The sequence below is a fragment of the Clinocottus analis genome, unplaced genomic scaffold (genome assembly GCF_023055335.1).
Source record: "Clinocottus analis isolate CAN_PGR_092001 unplaced genomic scaffold, fCliAna1.0.p SCAF_7, whole genome shotgun sequence".
In the NCBI taxonomy this organism is placed as follows: Eukaryota; Metazoa; Chordata; class Actinopteri; order Perciformes; family Cottidae; genus Clinocottus; species Clinocottus analis.
In genome coordinates, this window is record NW_027176229.1 from 15918688 (window position 1) to 15939108 (window position 20421).

A 20421-nucleotide genomic window follows, 5' to 3' on the forward strand; every position below is an offset into this window, starting at 1 on the left:
AATCTGAATAACAGAACAACTAAACTATAAACTCAAGTCAACTTCAGTTGTTTTTAACTGCTGCCAATATCAGCTCATAACCACTGTGAGGGGCATGCTGTGCTGCACGTAAGACTCAAAGAGTTTACCAGCCAAAAATATTTAATCGTGAATGGGAGCGAATGTGTGTGTATATGGGAGTTCACGGAGTATGTTCACCTGGCGTGCAGCGTTTGGGTTCGTTCACTCACCACCTTGGGAAACATCCTGTTTTTATTTATTGAATCTATAGAGTATTACTTTAGTAGTAGTACATATAGTATTTGTTATTCATCTATATTTATTATCTATTGTCTTTTCTAAAATAAAGCATTGTGTTGTGTATTGAGTAGGCCGGTCTGACAGTAACTCCCAGGCCACTTTTTTTCCCCAGTCCACCCCTGCCAGCATGTGATAAACACTTCCCTCTATCCTTCCCCTCTCGTAAGGACATTTAGTCCACTAGGGTCATCAAGCGAGCACACCGCATCATCAGGGACAGAACACAAGCCTAGCAAAGACTCTTCTCGCTCCTGCCATCACGCAGATGCCACAGAACCACGAGACTAACAAACAGTTTCTACCCACAGGCCACCAGGCTGGGCAACGACTCCCTGAATAAGCCTTTGTTTAGGAAGACCAATCATTTTGCATTGAGGTCTTAGATCCCATTCTATTAAAGTGGATCTGGCGACATGGCAAGTCCCATCCCATATTCCCAAATATTGCACTTTAAAAGCTGACTAGCCTTCACATCACCGATCATATATGTGTTGTTTCACCTTTGATGAAAAAATACTGGCGCCACCTCCTGACAACAATACTAAGCAATATCTAGACAGCTGGCTAAAGTTAGCCCTCATGAATATGATTAAATGTCATTAATAGTTTCATAGGTGGTTACTTATTGATAAAACAAATATGCTCTATTACAATTAACTTCATGTAAATATGGTAATAATATATATATATATATATAATCCTTGATTGTCTGGAAGCAGTGCATCAGGGTTTAATAACCTTTATTGGTACGTGATCCCTCAACAACAATTTTATTTCCATCTTCAGTGCAGCCATCTTAGTCCTAGTCATTCTTTCATTAAAAATAATAAACCGGCGGACAAACATTTTTTGAGGCGGGTCCCAGCTTCAAATCCCTAAAACGTGACCTGTTGCCTGTTCAGTCTGTCCTCGGTGTCCTGTCAGTGTTTGGCCGCACGAGGGCGCTTCATCCGCACGCGAGGGCCCCTGTGTTACACTGAAACTCTTCCGCTGACGGTTAGGAGACGGCAGAGAGGCGGCTGGCGGCTGTGTCAGTTATGTCGGGCAGAAAGCCCCGCTCGGTGGCAAACCCACTGGAGTCTGCGATCACCACGCCGAGTGAGAGGATACTGAAAGAATGCCACAGTTTATATGTCGACAGCGAAAACGGTAAACCATTAATAACGGATTAATATGAGTCAACGTCATGGCGAAGTTAGGACCGTAAAGCAGGTCCAACTTAGCACGCATAGTTGTGCGGTTATGTAACTCAGTGGTTCGTGGGACTCAAGTTTGTCTTGGAGGTAAAACTGCTCGGTTAATGTCCACAGCAGCTGTCTGTCAGTGTGAAAACGCATGACATTGAGCTCTGGTGTGGCTCCTCTGCAGCTATGGAGGACAGCGCCCATCGGACTGTGCACAGCCAATAAAACTGACAGGTTTCATTACGCACAATTAACACGAGGGAAAGATGTAACGCCGTGTGTTAAGCAGGTCAGTCCAGGGAGCTGGGCTACAGACGAAAAAAATGTTTTTTTTAGTCCCGGTAAACATTTGGAGAAATGTGTGGTCTTCAATAATAACATTGTGTAGTTCACTATGTTTGCGCAGCACTTTGAGGTGGTGTGTTACTTCATTAATATATAATTGTGAATAATGTGAGGGATTGTACATGTATGTTAAACCGACTAAATAAATACAGGTAATACATTTGAGCTTTCATTGATTAACAACATTTACAATATTTCTTAATTCCCAAATAAATTCCAAGGCAATTTGGTAATTATTAAAATAATATTAGAATTTGTTTCTGTTTTCTTTCCCAACACGTTACGATTTATCATCGATTAACCTGTTGATTTCTTTTCTGAATCATCAGTTGTTTTTTAATCTATTAAATTATCAAAAATGATGAAAAAGTCATCTTCAAAACCCAAAGATGTTCAGTTTATCATGATATATTTAAAATAGAATAAGCACCATAGAATATCTGACTTTGTTCACTAATATTGACTGAAGAATGATTTAAAATAGCCCAATTTGCCTCTATTGATCAACAAATCAATGTATTATTTCAGCCTTAATTAGTCTAATTAAATGTATACTTGTTTAATTTCTCTTGTGTGTGTGTGCGTGCGTGTGTGTCCTCAGGTCTTGTGAAGATTGCCAGCGGCCTCGGAGTCCGGCTTCTTCCTCCCAGAAAGAAGATCGTGGTGATGATAATGGGAAACCACTCTGCAGGAAAGAGCTCCTTCATTAACTGGTAAGACATCTTTAATGGGATCTACCATTCAGCTTCACATGCTCTTTTCCATGTGTGATTTTGGTAACGAGTTAAACAGAAATATCATTATTTTACTTTGTGGCTTGAATGCTGTTTAGCAGTTTTGACAGACAAAATGTGGATTTGTAGGATTTACCTTGAACAGGGAAACACAAATAGGTCTTGTTTGTTTACCAGTTGGGTGTTTAAACAAAAGCTATTTGCAGAATAAATCTCCAGAAAATAAGCACCTCATTCCCCAGTTGTATTCCTTTTTAATTCTATTACTGTATTTAACATTACCGATGTTAATCCTATTAGTTCTCACATTTATATTTAATACGAAGACATTTGAGAATACAAGGTGGTTTTATCTGGCTAGCTGTACATTTTAAATACATTTCTCCTATTTGATATTTTGTAGTTTAATGTCTGACCACCTAAGGTGTAAATAAATGAAACAGGATCCAGACTAGCTTGTTAGAATTAGTTGGTGCTGAAATGATCACAATATTAGTTAACTAATTGATAGACAGAAAACACATTGATGAAATGCAAAACATTCACTTCCAGCTTCTAAAATTTTTTTGGCTTTACCTTCTTTATAATATAAAAGTAATATACTTTTTTCGATAAAATAAGCAATATAATGACATCACTTTGTACAACAATAAATAATTATTTTCTGAACTCTAAGACGAAACTGTTAATGGTGAGCTGTAAAAAATATTCAATGCAATAATTATTACAGTAGTTGCAGCCCTATAATGCCGGAATAATGTGTTGTTGCTTTGGATCTTATGCACTTATAAATGCAATATCAAAGATAAGAATAGTATTTGATGCATTTCTTGCGTCGTTTCAGGTATGCAGAGGAGCACATACAGAAAGCAGGCGTCGCCATTGAAACACAGGGGTTTACGTTCATCACAAGTGGTCGCAAAAGAGAATCACTGACGGTAAGAACGGCGTAAAGACTGCCAGTATTTCAGCTCTCATACTGAAAAACTTAACGTGTGTAAGAGCCCTTTAACAGAAGTACCAACTACTGCTTAAAAAGGGAAAAATGATCAATACGGCCAGCTTTGTACGGCATACTTCATTTTAATGCTTTTATAATTCACTTCCAGATCAGTTTTTTAATTATCAGTATTTCATATTCAGATGGTACTTCTTAGTTTTGTGGATGAGAGATCTTTTCATTTCTAACTTCAGCAATGAGAACGGAAGCTGCAGCCGGTCATAAAGGTTGATGAAGCGATGCGTTGGATGTCAGCTTGTATGGAGGGGCACTCCCTCAGTCTCTATGCTGCTCCAATGAGGGGCTTTGTTGTATTGACACACACACACACACACACACACGCACACACGCACACAGAGGATGCCTCTTTGCAGCATATAAACAGGCTCGGGAGACATCTGTCTCTCCGTCTCCTCTCATCCTCTTCCTCTACTGTGCATATCCTGCTGTGATGAAGGTGATGAAGATGAATAATATATTTGCAGAGCAGGACTGCAGAGTGGAAGGATTATCTTCTATGTAGAGGAAAAGCTTAAAGCCAGCATACTGAGCTGCAGCGCAGCAGCTTTTGGAAGACTGGGAGCACTGAGAAGAGAGAGAAGTCTGTTGTAACGGACGGGAGCTCAGAAAACTGCAGATTAGTATTTGTCTGGTCAGGTTATTTCTCACGTTGTCTTTTTAACTCTTTCACAGGGAAATGCAACACTACATCTCTATCCTCACTTTCGACCACTCCTCGAGTTCAAAGGTGAGCCTTTTCTTCTTGTTTTATTATGAAGTCATAACAGTTTTCTGAAAAGTACACTATTAAAAGTATAGTTGTTCTGATATTGTAGTGATACTTATCCGGAACTGAAGTACATGTGTATGTTTTTATATTAACCACCCTGTGTAATTTCTGCTCCGTTTCTAATGAGATGCATCACATTTCTAAATATGTCAAACAAACGAACAGTTTGCAACATGTTTTATGTAATCTGAGTGGTGTCGCATCGCCCTCATTATCATATTTTTTGTGCAATAGAGAAATGCAAATGATTGTGTTTTTTTTCATTGATTTTTTTTTTTTTTTTCCTCTGCTGGCATCAAGATGGAAAACATCAAAGAGAGGATAAAGTGTTAAAATTAGCTGTAACGGCAGGGAGAAGCAGTATTAGGAATAGTGTGCAGGAGTCAAACGTAATCACGAGCTGCAGCCACAGATTGGTTCCTTTGAGGTTTAAGATTGTGCTCTGCTGTGTGGCCCGGTTCCTAATGGGAGCTGTTAAAGTTAATCTAAGCGTACGTTACAGACTCAGTTTAAATTCAGAAGTTGGGAATTTAGCCATTTAATGAACCAATTCAACTGAATTCTGTTTTTAATCCTCTGTTGCTCATCAAGGTTCCCGCTAGTTGTTTATATTACAGTTATCAGTTTAGGTAATTCAACTTGATGATTCAGCGCTGAGTCACATCGTTGATGTATTATGACATTATTTTAAATTCAGACCAGGCTCCTGTTCCCATATCTCATCACATTTGTGCCTTTTGTTTCTGAGATATGGGAGTCCAGATACGGTCACATTGAAGAAAGAGACGTAATTAGCGGCATATTGTTTGAAGACAATTGGTCCCAGCTCTCTTTGTGCGTCAGCAGTGGCGTGAAGCTTCTGGATGTTGAGGTGGTCGTGCAGAAAGTCTGGGTGTGCCTGCTGTCTGAGTGGGAGCATCAGTGTGGAGGGGAGGGGAGGGCGGTAATGTATGTGCATGCGTTTGACAGTGAGTGTGTGGAGAGTGAGGGTTCACTGGGTGTGGACCGGAGAGCTCGCGGTATGGCTCGTGAGTCACACGCCCCATCGACAGCAGTGCAGTGGAGTCAGGAGGAGCTGCTGAGAAATGTCACAGCCATTAGAGACGGCACAGCCCAGCAGCAGCATCACTCCGCAGGCCCCGAGCAGCACCAACGATCCGCTGTCGGAACGCACGCAGGCTTTTCATTGGGAATTCAACGCCGCCTCTGGAAATGCACTTTATCAGGCGCTTGTTTACCTATTACAAGGACTGAGGATGACTCATCAGAAAAGCACCATATATCCTTATGTGGGAGGAGCTGCCGATTTATAGTTTGATCTTCTTTAGGATATGCTTAGAGATACTTCTTAATATTGTTGTAGACTTACATAAAGGATGTGATTGTACTTATCTCATCAACCTGTTGTCAAGAGTTTAGAGTATTTGCTGCATGGGGGTTAACTGTTTACAAATTGCTCAATATTGTTAAACCGCAAAGATTTGTGGCCGTATTGTTTAGTCATTTGCTTAAGATGTATTTGCACTGCGTCTGGTTTGACCTGTTCAGTCCAACAAGTTCTTTTTTAGTCTTAGTCGATGCAGCATTAGTGCAGCCTTTGCCCTTTTCCTCGTGCACAGGATCTCCAGTGTTGCCTTCTCAGTTACAGTCACTTGAGGAACTTAGCACCCATCGGCGAGTATCACTCTCGTTTTCCTTTTCACCTTTCTCAGAGTATCAGAAGACTTTCTTCAAATAGAGGGAAGAATTTGTCTGAATCGAGGCTATTTGATTCACTTGTTTTAAAATGTGTTAACATAATTGCTGTTTTTTTTTTGTATTTTCAAGTAAGAAGTAAGAAGCATGCATGTGTAAGGGAGGAATAGTCCAGCCGCCTCATAGAGATCTAACATGAAGCTGCTTGATAACGTCTGCATACATGTCCGTGACGTCTTTCCGACCATAGCAACAGTCATCCTGTCACCTCGGGCCGCGACAATCATGGCTTGATATTGCGAGACTGGGGGAATACACTTCGAGGATGTGTGATAGGAGTCTGATGCGTTAATACTGTGGCCATGCTAATGTTAGAGATACATAAGAGAATGCTAATGTGGCACAGCAGCAGTGACCCTGCTCGCTGCAGCACAAGGATGGGATTTGTGCTGGCTGTTAACACCTGCCTCTTCCTATGAAACAGCCTCAGTGTCATCCCAGGCCTCTGTGTGTGTGTGTGTGTGTGTGTGTGTGTTTATAAAGGGAGGCGTGGGGGTGGGGAGGAGGATTATTTTGTCAATAGTGTCTAAATAGTGATCCTGTTCTGGTGCTCAGAGTCAGGGCTTGAGGGGGACTCGGCTTGTGGTGGACACTCATGGTAACCTCACAGCGCGTTGCCTCACAGTCGTTCTTCACTGGCTAGCTTTATGTCCCACGCCTCGCGCTAAAGCTGCCAGTTGAAGAGCTGTTGTGTGTAACCATGACAACAGACGATGTGAAAACTGAGACCTGTCAAATGTTTCCTGTCTTAAAATATACATTTTATCCGTGCGGGTGTGTCTTCTGTTTGAGTTCAATCTGAATTTATTAGGTGCTTTTTTTATCCGATGTGTAAGTGCATGTCGACAGCTAATATATCTTTCACCAGATCATGCTGAACTGTTTTTCAGTTCAATTATAGATGCTCATGTGTTCCAAATGCACGAAACGTCGACTGCGTTCCTGATCTTTAATGTCACTGGCCTCCCTCAGGTTTCCAAGTATTGACCGCACTGCAGTGCTCCTCCACATTATAATTATTTCGCTGTTAGAGAAAACGTCTTCCTTCGCAACTTAACTCTTTATTAACTACTTTGAATTTATCTTATGGAGAAAGCACCTGTACGCACTCAGCATTTGTTTATTGCAGGGGTTCTGGACTATCTTTCTGCTGAGATCTCCACCTCCAAGCAGAAGAAGTTCAGTCTGGTGACATTTGTGGACACACCGGGTTTAGTGGACGGAGACATGGTCTATCCTTTTGATGTCAACAGCGCCATCACATGGTTGGGTATGTCTTTGCAGCTGTAAGTTTGATCATCTTCTCTACAGCTGTTGCTTTTCCCTGATGGATGTCTGTTTGTTTCTTTGTGCAGGAGAACAGGCCGACTTGGTTTTTGTGTTCTTTGACCCGATGGGCCAGGCACTCTGCAAACGCACACTCAACATTGTAGAGAAGCTGAGTGAGAAATGCGGAGACAAACTGTTGTTCTATCTCAGCAAGGCCGACGAAGCTGGGAAGGAAACAGACAGACAGGTAGTGCACTTATCGTACAGCTCTTTTTTTGTTTTGATAGATTTGCAGCCAGAAAGGTCATGTTAATCCTAAAGATATGACCTATCTACTTCTGCAGAGGGTGATGATGCAGATAGTCCAGGAGCTGTGTCGCCGTCCAGGTCTCAATAAATGTGGTTTTGAGATGCCTACAATATACATCCCCAACCCACAAAAAGTAAGACTGTGAGCCGGCTAAATGTTTCCCTGATGGAGATACAGGATGTTTTTTTGTCTTTTTTTTTTTTTTCAAATAAACTTGAAGCCAAAATGATCATGCTTTTAGTTTTAACTGTACATTTTACAAACTAAAAACAACATGTAGAGTTTCCCTTTAACACAAGATTTGAGCTGTTTGTGGTGCAGTCCAGGTCTGATCTTGGGTCTGGATTTAAAGCTCTCTGCTATCCTTGGGGGCTGAACTGACATTTATTATCCTTAAATGTAAAATTTTCCTCTCTAGGTTTTCTGGTGGCTTATGATGGCTGGAACAGGATGATTAATTTTGCAATGTGATGACTCGTATAGTTATCCACTCTTGGGGTATGGAGGGCAGGAATTGTAAACCATGGCCTCTGATAAACCACCTTTGACAATGGCAGCCACAGTCCTGAGTTATTCCTGCACCATCTTGTGATCTACAACCACAGAGCTGTTCTCTGCATGGTAAATTTGTGCACACCTCCCAGCCTCCATTTTATTTTTGCTGAGCAAGTCTAGCTTCACTTCCTGCTAAGTGCACATGGCTGTCAGTCAAAATACCCTCAGGACAGTTGTCCAGACCGCCCCTCTTGAAAATGCACGGCTGCACATGTTTGTACAATCATTCATAAATGCTTGCACTAATGAGCCTTTGTCTTATTTAGCCGAGCCGCTGTGTGAACCAGATCGATGGGGTGTGTCAGACCATCGAGAAGACCATCAACCAGGCCGTTCAAAAGACTTTGGATCAGCTGGAGAAGGACTGCGACCTTATTTGTTCTACCATCAGCAGCAGACTAGAGCAGGACAGGTTTGACCTCTCAACCTACAGCATAGCATACGGCACTGTGTTCAAATCTAATTTATCCTGATGCAAAATGACAGATGGCATCTCAGAGCAAATAAACCATATCTTGTGTATATGGAGATAAGAGTCACCCAATATTATTATCTGCTGCAGAAAATTATATATTAAATCAGATTTCCTGCGTATGCACACAGGGCTGATGTCACTCACAACAAAAGCGGCCGTCTTCACTCGTTCTTGTGTGGCGCTCAGGGCATTTTCCTCCCAGTCCTTTTTATCCTCAGTTTCATTGTGAACACCTTCTCTAAAGATCAGCTCGTTGAGCTGCTGGGTGAAGGACCGGCTCGGACCCTCTCCATCTTAACAGTAAGTGCAGAGAGACACACTGCTGATATCTGTATAGATAACATTGCAGTTCATTTGAATTTCATTCTATAGTTTGCACATTTGGTGTACTTGGATCTCTGAGTGTCTTTTTAACGGGTGTGTCTCAGGGAATTGTGATGTATTTATGGGACTGGATACCAGAAGATGGACAAGTGGTGTTTGTCATCATTTTTGGAGCTTTTTGCTACCTCCTGCTTTTTCTAGCAAAGTATTTTGCAGGGTGAGTGCTACAAATGTACACTACAAACATAAACACACACACAAAAAATTGATTCATAAATTAATTGATCAACAGAGAAACTACTACTACAACTTTTTTACTAACCAATTAAATGAACATGGATTTAGATTTTGGACTGTTTATCAGACTTTATTTTGGGGTTCAGGTTCGCGATTTTTTTTTGTAGAACAAACGATTCATTGAGAATGAAATTAGTTGTAAATTGCAGCCCGACACACATGCACATGACCATTTGGTCCATATGTTAACCAAGGTACTTGAACTTAACTCTCAGATAAATGTTTTAAAAAAATAGAGCTTTACACACACATACACCCAGGGGATGTGATTAATGTTGTGATGTTCCTCTTTCTCAGCCAAAGGAAGAAAATTCTGACGAAGAAAGAGAAGAGGACGATGGCAGAGTACAGTGATTATATCCAGGACATCGTCAAAACCAAGAAGGTTAGATTCTATTTAGTGCCATTATGCCACGTCTAGTACAGAAGTTAAAGCCGCAGTAATAATATGTATAATAACTTTGTTTAATGCAGAAGATGTCCTAAAACTATTATGAATTATCTTTCATTTCAGTTCATTTTTGGGGGATTTACAGACCACAACTTGCTAACTGCTCACACGTTGACACAACAACTACATAAAGTGGTAATGTGTCAGTAGGCATACATTTTGAATAATTACAAAGGGTGATGCTGGATTACATGCAGCATCACATCCTGTGAATCCCTCATGCATAAGAAGTCAATTTGAAACCAGCACAGGAATGTCAGACTCATTTGCAATAAAACTATTATAGAGAGAGGTTATGACAGAAGGTGTGCAAATCTGAAACATCTGAATTGTGAATCTCACACGGTTGATTTGACTCCACAGGGGAAACTGTACGAGTGGTACCTCCAGCAGTGTGCAGCAGAATATGACCTCTGACCCGGGTCAGCTGAAGACATTATTGTGAATCGTGGAATCAGTGGGACTTTTTAAGCAGATGATGATCCACCAAATGATCAGGTTTCTCTCCACTCTGTCGGGTGTGTGTGACCTCTAAATGCAGCAGATATTTATGCCAACATTTATCATCTCTTCCATTAAATATGAAGTGCCTTTTATTAGTTAGTACAGGAAAGCAGTGCTTGTTAGTCATTTCATGAAAACAATTTCATAATGTGAAGTTTTTGTAGTCATAACAGTTGATGCCAGAAAGAAGTGTTTACGTTTTTTTTTTCTTTCCTAATTTCTTCTTGTGTAGTTTCAGCTGCTTTCTGCCAGAAAACTGTCTAGCCGCAGTTCTCAATGTTGTCATGTAGTCAAAGTCCACAAGTCTCACAGCACCGTCCTGAAGTCTGTCTTGTTGTCTTTACCAGGCGGTAGAATGTCTGATACTTGTGTTTGACTGTCATACTACAGACTAAAGCTGTGAGAGCACTTGGGCATTAAGGACGGACATTTTGTCAAATCTTCAAACCCATAAGTAGCTTTCTCCGGCCTCCAAAGTGTCTCTGTCCATGTTTGTTTTGTTGTATGATTTGTACAGCCATCTGATATTGTCATTAATGAATTATTATCCTTTGACAGTACCACAGTCAATACCTGTGATATAGGTACTTTATTACAACAGAATAGTAAAATACCATTTGTTAATGATCGCTGAACCCTTTATGCTGTCGACAGTCGTGTAATTTAAATATGGTCTTAGGACTACAACACCATGTAATGCCTTCACGCCAGTTTTTATAGGGATATTTATTCGTCTTCAAGGTGCTTTTTACCCAAATAATGTAGAAAAACCTCAATGGGCTGTTTGCAATATACTTGTGAACACTGTGTCAGTTTGTGATGTGTGTAGAGATATTTCATTTACATCTGTGAAACTTGTATGTATGTGAATTCATCTCTTCTGTGTGATTCTTTTCAAAATATTTTTATTGTATGAAAGCGAAACTCAACTGATAGATGTTTTTTAATAATCCCGACTCGAAGAATGAAACTCCTGCAAACTATGCAATGTCACTTCCTTGAAAATCAATAAACATTTTCTACTGACTTTCACTCGACTGGTTGTTTACTGTTTTCCTGGTTTAAATAAACGGAAGATCGTACACATAAACAACAGGTAGTTATTGTTGGAAGACTTTTATTTAAAAGTTTAGTTATAAAAATGCCCTCCCAGGCTTCTCTGCAGGAAGAATGATGCTTTTTAAAACGCTGAGTTGACTCGTGTGTCAGGGTTTTCATCGCCACACCAGGATGTAATCAAGCATCCACTTTAAACCCATTACAAGCAATTTTGAATGAACATAAGAGAACCGGTGAAATTACATTAATGGGGAAAGTGTAAGCAAACAAAATAATTTCTGCTTATTTTGTCTCTAAGTCCAGGTGTCAAACCTCAGTTCCCTGAGTTAGTAACAAAGAATATCCCAATGGAGGTGACCGCTATCAAAATAACCCTAAACTTCTATTGGTTTTGTCTAAAGGGGTAATATTCTCTAGAAAATACATTTATCTATTGTGCATGCAATATAGATGCACTAATGCAGTAATTCAATTTGTGCAATCCACCACAGTAGCAAGACAGCCAATACAAAGATGTGGTAATTCTAGAAATGGTCATTTATCACAAATTAAAGCTGCATGTGTGTTAGTGAGTATGTTGAAGCTGCATTCAAGGATCTTCTGCAGTTTGTTTATAGCAGAGTTTTTTTGTTTTTTTTTGCAGATGCATGTAAATTGAATACTCTCTGTTCAGGGGCTTATTTTTAACTCATCCATCAAAGTAAGTTCGAGCATGCAGATCTAAGGCCTGATCGTTAGCGTACAACCAAACCTGCCATTTAAAACTTGAGTTCAAATTGTATGTTCTTATCTTGTAACAGTGCATTCAGGATTATATCTATATACAATGTTATTTGTACAAAACAATGCCAATGCACATCCCTGGCTTCTTATAAACAAAGTGTACAGGTAGATACATCTTGCGGCAGCACAGAGGCTGAATCCAGTATTGCTTTGTTTGAGAAATTTGTCATGAAAGACCCACCAACACAGCGATTCAATGTATTCAGACCGTTCATGGCTCCGCTTGTCACCTTGAGTGTCTCTCAGGAACAAAAACAAGTTTCAGTGTCGTCCTCAGGAGTGTGTGTCTCCAAGAGACACGGTCCTGTCCCCATTGTGCGTGTGTATGTGTGTGTCCAGACCGGGATAGCTGCTCAGTTTATCAGCACCATAAGTGTCCATATTGAGTTGTCCAGTGGATGTTGGGTCTGTCCTTCCGACGTGAAGTCATTGAGAGCCTTTGTCACTCAACCAAGAAATGTCTCCAGTCCTGCAAACCCCAAACCAACAGTGAGTCATACACACGTGTTCATCAAGTCCATTTTTCTGCTGCACATGGTCAATATCACGGAAATTTAAAATCGAAAAATCTCATATTTATCCATACTTGCCAAGCCGTGCTAACATCCTTCAAATTTTGAGTTTGCATTTTTAGAAATGAAAGATATGAGAGACATGAGGAACAAAACAGACAGAAATGTATGCAACAACAATACAGTAATGCAGCAACAAGCATGCAAGCAGCAACATCATCGTGGTCACACTTAATGTTCCATGTCCATTTTGCTAGTTGTAGAGAAAGTGTTTATTATTAGACCTCTATTTAACCAGGTAAAATCAGTTAATAACCAATTGTTATTTGCATTATTAATTTAATAGTTGATCATTGTTAACAAACAATGACCAACTAATACATTAATAATACATTAATATTAAGAAACAATGTTTTTAATATCCGTGTAAAACAACTACAAACACTCAATGAAGAATGTATTGAATGTTTAAATGTGCTTATAAAGACTCCACAGATGGGTTAAAGTAACGTGTTGCCAGCAATTCCTCAATGAAATTAATAACAGAATATAAGCTCTACAAAACAGTGCAACTATATCATTATATAATTGAATTGTTCAATTATATAATTGTGAACAGCGCTTTTTTTTATACTATTGTCAACTATTTTTCCTATAATTAAGACTAAATAACATTGTTGTTTTCCAGACAATGTCTACAGAAATCATTAGAACGTGACATAACACATAAAATAAAGTGTTATTTTAAGTAGTACTCTGATTTGTAATTTCAATAACATTGAGTCTTATAATACTTTGATTAAAGTCTCATGTTTTTTTGTCAGAGTGAAAACATTTGTCTTGTTTTTCTTCACAGTGAAACCCGGGAAACCTAAAGAACATAACAGCACGTGTAACCGGCACCAGGTTTAAGTCTTAAAGGGAGACTTACTCCACATCTCGTTTCTTAATCGTCTTTCCGGATCCTAAGACCTCTGCCACTCGGGATACAATAGGATCATAGTTCATGCTGGCAACAGCGACCACCTCTTCACTCCTGAAGATAAACCGAAGGAGAAAACAATGAGAAACTAGACAGGGAGTCACAATTTATGATTACATATAACCTCACAAATACAGAGAGAAGGGCATACAAGTTAAAAACAAATATTCAGCCATATTTTCTCTTTGGTTAAGATTGTTGTGAAAAATAAAACATACCTGGTGTAAAATGCCACAAATCTTAGTTCATCCAGATCTCCTTGTATAATAACATCATCAAATCCATCACCATAACCTTCACAAATAGAAGATTGTACACATGGACTTGTGTATTTGTTAACAGCATAAAAAACAGTCCAATTTAGGCTCTCAGTTCGGCTTTTACTCGTATCTTTACAGCTAGATGGCAGTGTGGTAACGACACTTGACAGCAATATTCAGCCATTGTTCAACCTCTGTGTGCCTCATAATAATACTCTTGAAACTAAAGAGAGACATCTACCTGCATAGCGTATGGTCTTCCCAAACATGGCTGACCAGAAGTAAGGCACAGTTTTGATGTCAGCGGCTCTGCCCATCATGCCGAGAGCTGCCACCCTTCCTGTCAGTATCAGTATGAAAACAAGGAACATTTAAATGCTCGTCTTTAAGAACGTAAATCATCGCCACAGTAATTTAAAACGGCCTTTGATATGCAGTCAGGATCACACACTCACCGTGTACATGAGCCATTTGCCAGTGAGGGATGTTCACCTTCTTGTTGTTGCGTGGCAGGAAAGGGAACACCACCACATCTCCTCCAGCGAAAACCCCGTCAGCATTTGTCTGCATCATCTGGGAGAAAGTTTAGAGGAATAAATCAACAATGAAACACCTTCACTGCGGCTTCAGGCATTTGGCAAAATACCTTGTTAACAGTGATGAAGCCCCTGGAGTCCATGTGGATGCCGCTCTGTTTTAGGAAGCCTGTTGCAGGAACACTTCCTGAGACAAATTGGAGGAAATAGGTTAAATATGGAGCTGCTACAATTTTAAAAAGGGATTTTTTTCGTCATCTGCTTTAATTATATGTCACTGCAGATAATAAAAAAGGTACATTGTGCGTCATCTTTGACATTACCTGCTCCGATGACACACACGTCTGCCCGCAGGACTTTCCCACTCTTCAGTACCACCTCCTTCAGCTGTAGAAACAGGAAGAAACAAATGTCTAGGCCAAACTACTGCACTTACTACTGCACTAAAGATGCAGCATCTGACTTTGAGTGACGAGGTCCTATATGCAGTAAACACAATACACACAAAACAGAAGACAATTGTCTGTCAATGTGTGTTGAGTGCATTGTGTAGTAACAGGGAGTGCATCTTAAAGCATTTAAATCAAAATGTTTATAGTTATCTTCATAAGAATAACTGGTATATAAAGTAGAGGTTTGTTTGCACCAGACTTTTCAGGAGCTCGTGGACACACACCACATATTTTTGATTTTGGTTAATATTCTTGTGTTTCTTATCCGACTCATCTTCCTCATGGATTAAACAAGAGAGGGTCAGGCTGCTGAGCATCACGTCATGCTGTTTCTCTCACTTTCTGAATACCTGTCCATGATGGCCAACCATCTCTGACACCTCGTTCAGCATGTAGAACTTCACCTTGTTTACCTCGAACAGCTGCAGAGAACAAAACACAGCACAGACACAGTGGCCACGTGGTCTTGTGGCGTTACAATGAAAGTATTCTGGAGGTGCTTCATTACTGTGTTCCTACCTTCATTATGGCTTTCCCTACTTTCTCCCCGAGAGCTTGTTTAAAGGGGACTGACTCAATCCCGATGATAGACACAGAGTGGGCCTTGTCAGTTAGAGCTGCAGCCACCTCCATCCCTGGCAACACAACAAATAAAAAGGCACACAATTCATATATGTAGTTGTAAATGCAGAATGACACAGAAAAAAAATTGAATACATGAGTGGAAAAACACAACATGCTCCAAGACGTGAAGGGTCACTGATTGGGAATGAACATGATGTGAATCGTGTGTTCTGGCTTTCACAGTCAAACAGGGATTTTACTAATCCAACTGACAATAGTCAACTGATAATAAACTTCAGAATAAATGACTATCCATGACTTTAAATTACTTTTAAATGAAAGAGTGCTCCAGGGGAATCTTAAGACGTCTCAGAGTAGATGGTAGATGGCTGCAGTACCAAAGCCGAGGGGCGCAAACACCTTTTGAGTAATTGTATTAGATAGTTTCTCTGATGAACCTCATCTACCAGCAACAGCCGATTCCAGTTTAGTTTGTTTGCATTTAAGACAATTTCCAATTCATATATTTAAATGCTGGGTATTACATTTTTGTTATTGATTGTTGTTGCCACTGGATGTATTTTAATCTGACAATGTTGAGCACAAATGAGAAGAATGTGTCTTTTTCTCACCAACATATGATGTTCCCACAATCACAGCGTTCTTGTTGTTGGCCAGCCGTGCTATGCTGTTAGCGTCCTCGGGCGTCCTGAGGTGAAACACGTTCTTGACGTCCTTTCCGTTGTAGACCATTGGTTTGGGTCTTTGGAAGAAATCGGGAGTCATTTATGATTCATGATCTCAGCTGCTTTTGTGTCATGTGAAATCAAATACATATATATATTTTTTCTTACTGGCTTCCTGTAGCAATAAAGAGTTTCCTGTACTCCATCCTCAAACCATCTTCAAAGGTCACAGAACGTGTTTTCACATCTATTGCCACAGCCTGAAGCAAACATGGCAGGGTCACACAGGTTTATATGTTGGATTTGTGTGGAAAATGTAAACAATAGATAGACAAACATAATGAATCAATTGATCTGAAGTCACCACCTCTCACCTCTTTCTCTATGAGCAGTTCAATGTCATGATCCTGCAAGAAGTCCAGTGAGCGCAATTTCAACTGCTCTGCTGTGCTGTCTAAGGACTAAAGGTCAGCAAGTTAGGGCTGAGTACATCAATAAAATGATCAAATTCAACAGAAATCTCTTAATTCAAAAGCAATTTTCCAAAAGCCGGCCAACTGTAAACAGACAATTCATAATAATACTTTTTTTTTTAAGCTTTTCATGGCAAACTTGCATGCAAAACTTTCTTTAAATCATTGTCGCTGTGAAGTGCAGCTGTTTCATCACCACAAAGTTCAGTTCTGTCTCAGTTCATGTGTTCAGGGTCTGTGTACAAACCTTACTCAGTTTAGGCCTGTCGTATGGAGGATGCCTGTCCATGGTGCACATGACGATGCGATCGGTGAAGCCCTCTTGCCTCAGTGTCTCTGCACACACCAGACCTGCTGGACCTTTGCATACGTTCACCATAAAAGAGGACGTTAATATTGAAAGAGAGACAGTGAAGGATGACGCCGCTAAGAGTCAAATACAGCTGGATCCACGTTGTTTGAGAGGCAGAAACAGACTGACCTGAGCCGATGATGAGAACATGGCTAAAGCCTGTGCTGGAGTTTATGACTGCTGAGCATCGGGCCATGGGCTTTGACCGTTTCTGCGATTGAAGAGCCTGGAAATGTTTTTAAAAAAGATTTCAAATTAATCAGATGGTCTGTTTCTTTACCTGCAAACCTTCTCCACATTTGTTGTCTGATTACCTGCTTGTTTGCGCGAATGATCACCTTGTCCTTTTCAACTCTGACCTGGAGCAAACAGACATGAGCAATGTGTACACTTTTTAATGGTGCTTAGAGACATGATAAGGCGGGGAATGTGTTACGACAGCATCAGCGGGTCAGGTCACCTGGAAGGTAGGCAGGCTGTCCAGCCCGGGGAAGTCCTCCAGGTCTCCCGTTGCAATGTTGAAACATGCACCGTGCCACGGACAGCGCACGTGTCCTTTCGACAACACCCCTGGAATATTAAAAAAAAAAGTAACAAGGATTTCAAATGTAGGATGTCAAATTTCACAACACATTTTAAAATCAAAGCTCAACATATGAGACTCACCTTTGACCAGAGGCGCTCCGTAGTGTGGACACTTGTGGGCCATGGCGGAGAACTCCCCGTGTTCTTTGATCAACAACGCTCTGCCACTTCCCAGATCCACCTCTCGCATTCTGTCAAACGCACAAAAACAAAAAGGGTGCGTTCACTGTTTTATGATTACGTAGGCAAAATGGCTGTTTTGACAGGTTAAAAACAAGTTGGAAGAAGAATGTCACGATTAAAACGCATCAGGACGACAATTTCACATTCATATGTCCACGCTACACACTGGTAGCAACACAGATTCATTTAAGAAACAGTGACATGACAATGATCAAAGCCATCATGTATTCTGGATGAATGGCATAGTTAATATAGATAAGTTACACAATCTTCTCACTTGCAAATTGAAAGTTAAATTTATTAGCAATAAAACACAATTCAATGCACTGAGGTTTTTTTCTGCTGCTATACAGATACATATATTCAGTTTGGTATGATCAATAGCTTATGATGGCTAATTTTAGCTAATGTTAACACACTTTATAGATGTTGCTGTGTTTACACACCGAGAGAGTTCATTTACAGTAAGTATGAACAGTATTTCTGTACTCTATTTTCTTCTTTCTAATTCGCCGACATACTATATAAAATTGATGAAGCTCTGACGAGTTAATAAAGGAATCCTTGGTTTTGGTTTCTGTCCCTTTAAGATGTAAACCATATCCTTCTGGATTATTGAGTGACATCTGTACGTCATAACAGCTTCTTTACCTTAACATGCATGTGTTCATGAGTACGTGTGTATGTGTGTTTTAGTTGTATATATAAATACACCAGTTTTTCATTTTCTTACTGTCCGTTTTCCAGGTCTTTGACGTGACAGACGGAGGCCTCCACGTAGTCCCGTGGTTTGTGGTAGAGGGGCAGCGGCGTGGAGTCATCATCAGAGCCGTGTCCCAGGGCGCCGTTCGGTCTACAGTCAGCAAAGGGGCTCGCTTTGCCATTAGGTGACAGCCCGTCCACCTCTTTTTCTTTTTCCAGGAGAGAGAGTTCCACTTTCACTTCAACTGCACAACACAAAGACATCTCCCTTAGAAAATGTCTGAAAATGCATGACTGATCACATGCGACACACAACGACTGTAGTACAAAGATGCTGTGAAACTTAGAAATACATGCTTATTCAAGTAGCCTATATATTCATGTTCTCTGTTGTGTTATTACTCTTCTTCACTATTGCTTTGGCAGAGTAATTTTCTTTTCAGCGAGGAGAGATGTCTACAATTCTGGGACAAATTGAGTCTGACATCTCCCCAACCCAAACAAATGGAAGCAGGAAGCAGGTGATAAGGCCAAGCTTGTTTTCTTTTCTGTTTCATTCTACCTTGTAGCGAGTGAAATTACAATCACGACTCAACATTCAATATTGATTCTGATTTATTAATTACTGTTAAAATACACCACATTTTGTCTTCTAAACAGCAGGAAGACAGTCTGCAAAGCACCATATCGCTCATATGCAGAGCATTGCCAAACATCCTCTCACATTGTTGCTGTTCATACCAGATGTACCAGAGATGTGGTGTGGAAATTACACAAAAACACAACACAAACATACTTATTCACCTCTCAGACTATATATTTCTATATGAATTGACTAAATATGGCATTTTACAGGATAATGCTTAATGTAATAAGATTTCCTTAAACTGGCCTCAACACAAAAACAACAACACTGTTTTGTGGAGATTCTTAATTTTGTCGCATAAAGTAAACCAACAATTACAGAGTGGAGTAAATGAATTGTGAGATATTGAGTTTTCTTTGATGATTACTGATGCGCTGCTATTAGATTTATATTTCTGAACATTAAGAAACGGTTGCGTAACTCCTTTTTCACTGCAGCAGGCTTTATCTGTTCGGCTGGAAAAATGTGCTGATCATCCGGTTCTTACACAGTAATCTGGCTGGAATTTTATCCTGCTGAGCAAGTCTTAATTAAAATCAATGGAAAATCATAATAGTGAGTGCAATTGCAGGAGAAAATAAAGAGAAAGCTTTCCACAGCTGAAGGGAATCTTTAGTTGCTGCTATAACGTCTGCTGCTAAGTACAATACATCACTGACGCTTCATCTGATCAGTGCGAAGAAGTCACCTGGTACCAAAATGTTTTCTCAGCTTTAACAAGGACATTTTACGAAGCATTTAGCTTTGAGTCAACACATGTTGTTTAAATCCTTGTCTATAATTTCAAGGTTTCTTCAATTGTTCTGCATTTCTTCACATCTTGATGCAAATGAGGAGGGCGATGTACTATTTCTAAAAGCTCTCCTCCCTCATACATCCTTTGACAATGCCACTCAGACTCAAATATATATTCATACACACACATTGCATATTTAGTGGGATTATTAAAATGAGATTATTGAGCGTAAAATACGGTCTATTCTTTCTGAAAATGTAAAAAATATATTAATGGATTTTAACCTTTAAATGACATCGGCACTGGACTCAGGACTGTTTTAGACGTTATAAGAAGGTTTTTCTTGTGAGTCCTTTGATGAACATTTTATAGGATTGGCAAAAGATGGTTTCCTACTCTAATAATCTTTAAGAACTGACATGGAGCATAAGACACCTTACAGATGAGGTGCTTTGCTTTATTTTCTAATCAGTAGAGTCTATGTTCCGTTGATAGCAGCTCCTGTAGAAATTCATTTATTATTGATTGTTAATGTTTAGTAGACACTAATAAATGACAGTCAACAGCATCTGTTCAATTCCATGTATATAGATCACACATGGGGTTAGGGTGCCCTA

At 39.9% G+C, this 20421-nt stretch overlaps 2 protein-coding genes across 3 annotated transcripts in view; one reads left to right on the forward strand and one right to left on the reverse strand.

The window, feature by feature from the left end:
* Positions 1–1306: 1306 nt before the first annotated feature.
* Positions 1307–11325, forward strand: si:dkey-98f17.5 (uncharacterized protein LOC569123 homolog). Its single transcript, XM_068604362.1, has 12 exons — positions 1307–1449; positions 2431–2542; positions 3408–3501; positions 4257–4311; positions 7238–7378; positions 7464–7624; positions 7722–7820; positions 8509–8654; positions 8846–9017; positions 9146–9258; positions 9636–9723; positions 10153–11325. Exons 1-12 carry the CDS (start codon positions 1338–1340, stop codon positions 10204–10206), a joined length of 1347 nt encoding a protein of 448 aa, XP_068460463.1. The 5' UTR covers positions 1307–1337; the 3' UTR covers positions 10207–11325.
* Positions 11326–11406: 81 nt separating this feature from the next.
* LOC137779287 (apoptosis-inducing factor 3) overlaps positions 11407–20421 on the reverse strand; it is a 14701-nt gene continuing 5686 nt past the window's right edge. Inside the window, exons 3-21 of one of the 2 annotated variants that reach the window (XM_068566910.1) lie at positions 18454–18667; positions 17619–17728; positions 17413–17522; positions 17267–17311; positions 17082–17178; positions 16848–16960; positions 16502–16588; positions 16296–16387; positions 16074–16204; positions 15397–15512; positions 15228–15299; positions 14749–14812; positions 14536–14612; positions 14345–14462; positions 14131–14229; positions 13848–13923; positions 13579–13683; positions 12722–12742; positions 11407–12604 (exon numbers count right to left, since the gene is read on the reverse strand). In XM_068566910.1, coding sequence (XP_068423011.1) covers positions 12562–12604; positions 12722–12742; positions 13579–13683; positions 13848–13923; positions 14131–14229; positions 14345–14462; positions 14536–14612; positions 14749–14812; positions 15228–15299; positions 15397–15512; positions 16074–16204; positions 16296–16387; positions 16502–16588; positions 16848–16960; positions 17082–17178; positions 17267–17311; positions 17413–17522; positions 17619–17728; positions 18454–18667 — 1790 coding nt within the window. In that variant the 3' untranslated portion in view covers positions 11407–12561. The remainder of the gene's footprint in view (positions 12605–12721; positions 12743–13578; positions 13684–13847; positions 13924–14130; positions 14230–14344; positions 14463–14535; positions 14613–14748; positions 14813–15227; positions 15300–15396; positions 15513–16073; positions 16205–16295; positions 16388–16501; positions 16589–16847; positions 16961–17081; positions 17179–17266; positions 17312–17412; positions 17523–17618; positions 17729–18453; positions 18668–20421) is intronic. The other variant, XM_068566911.1, reaches the window with a different exon arrangement.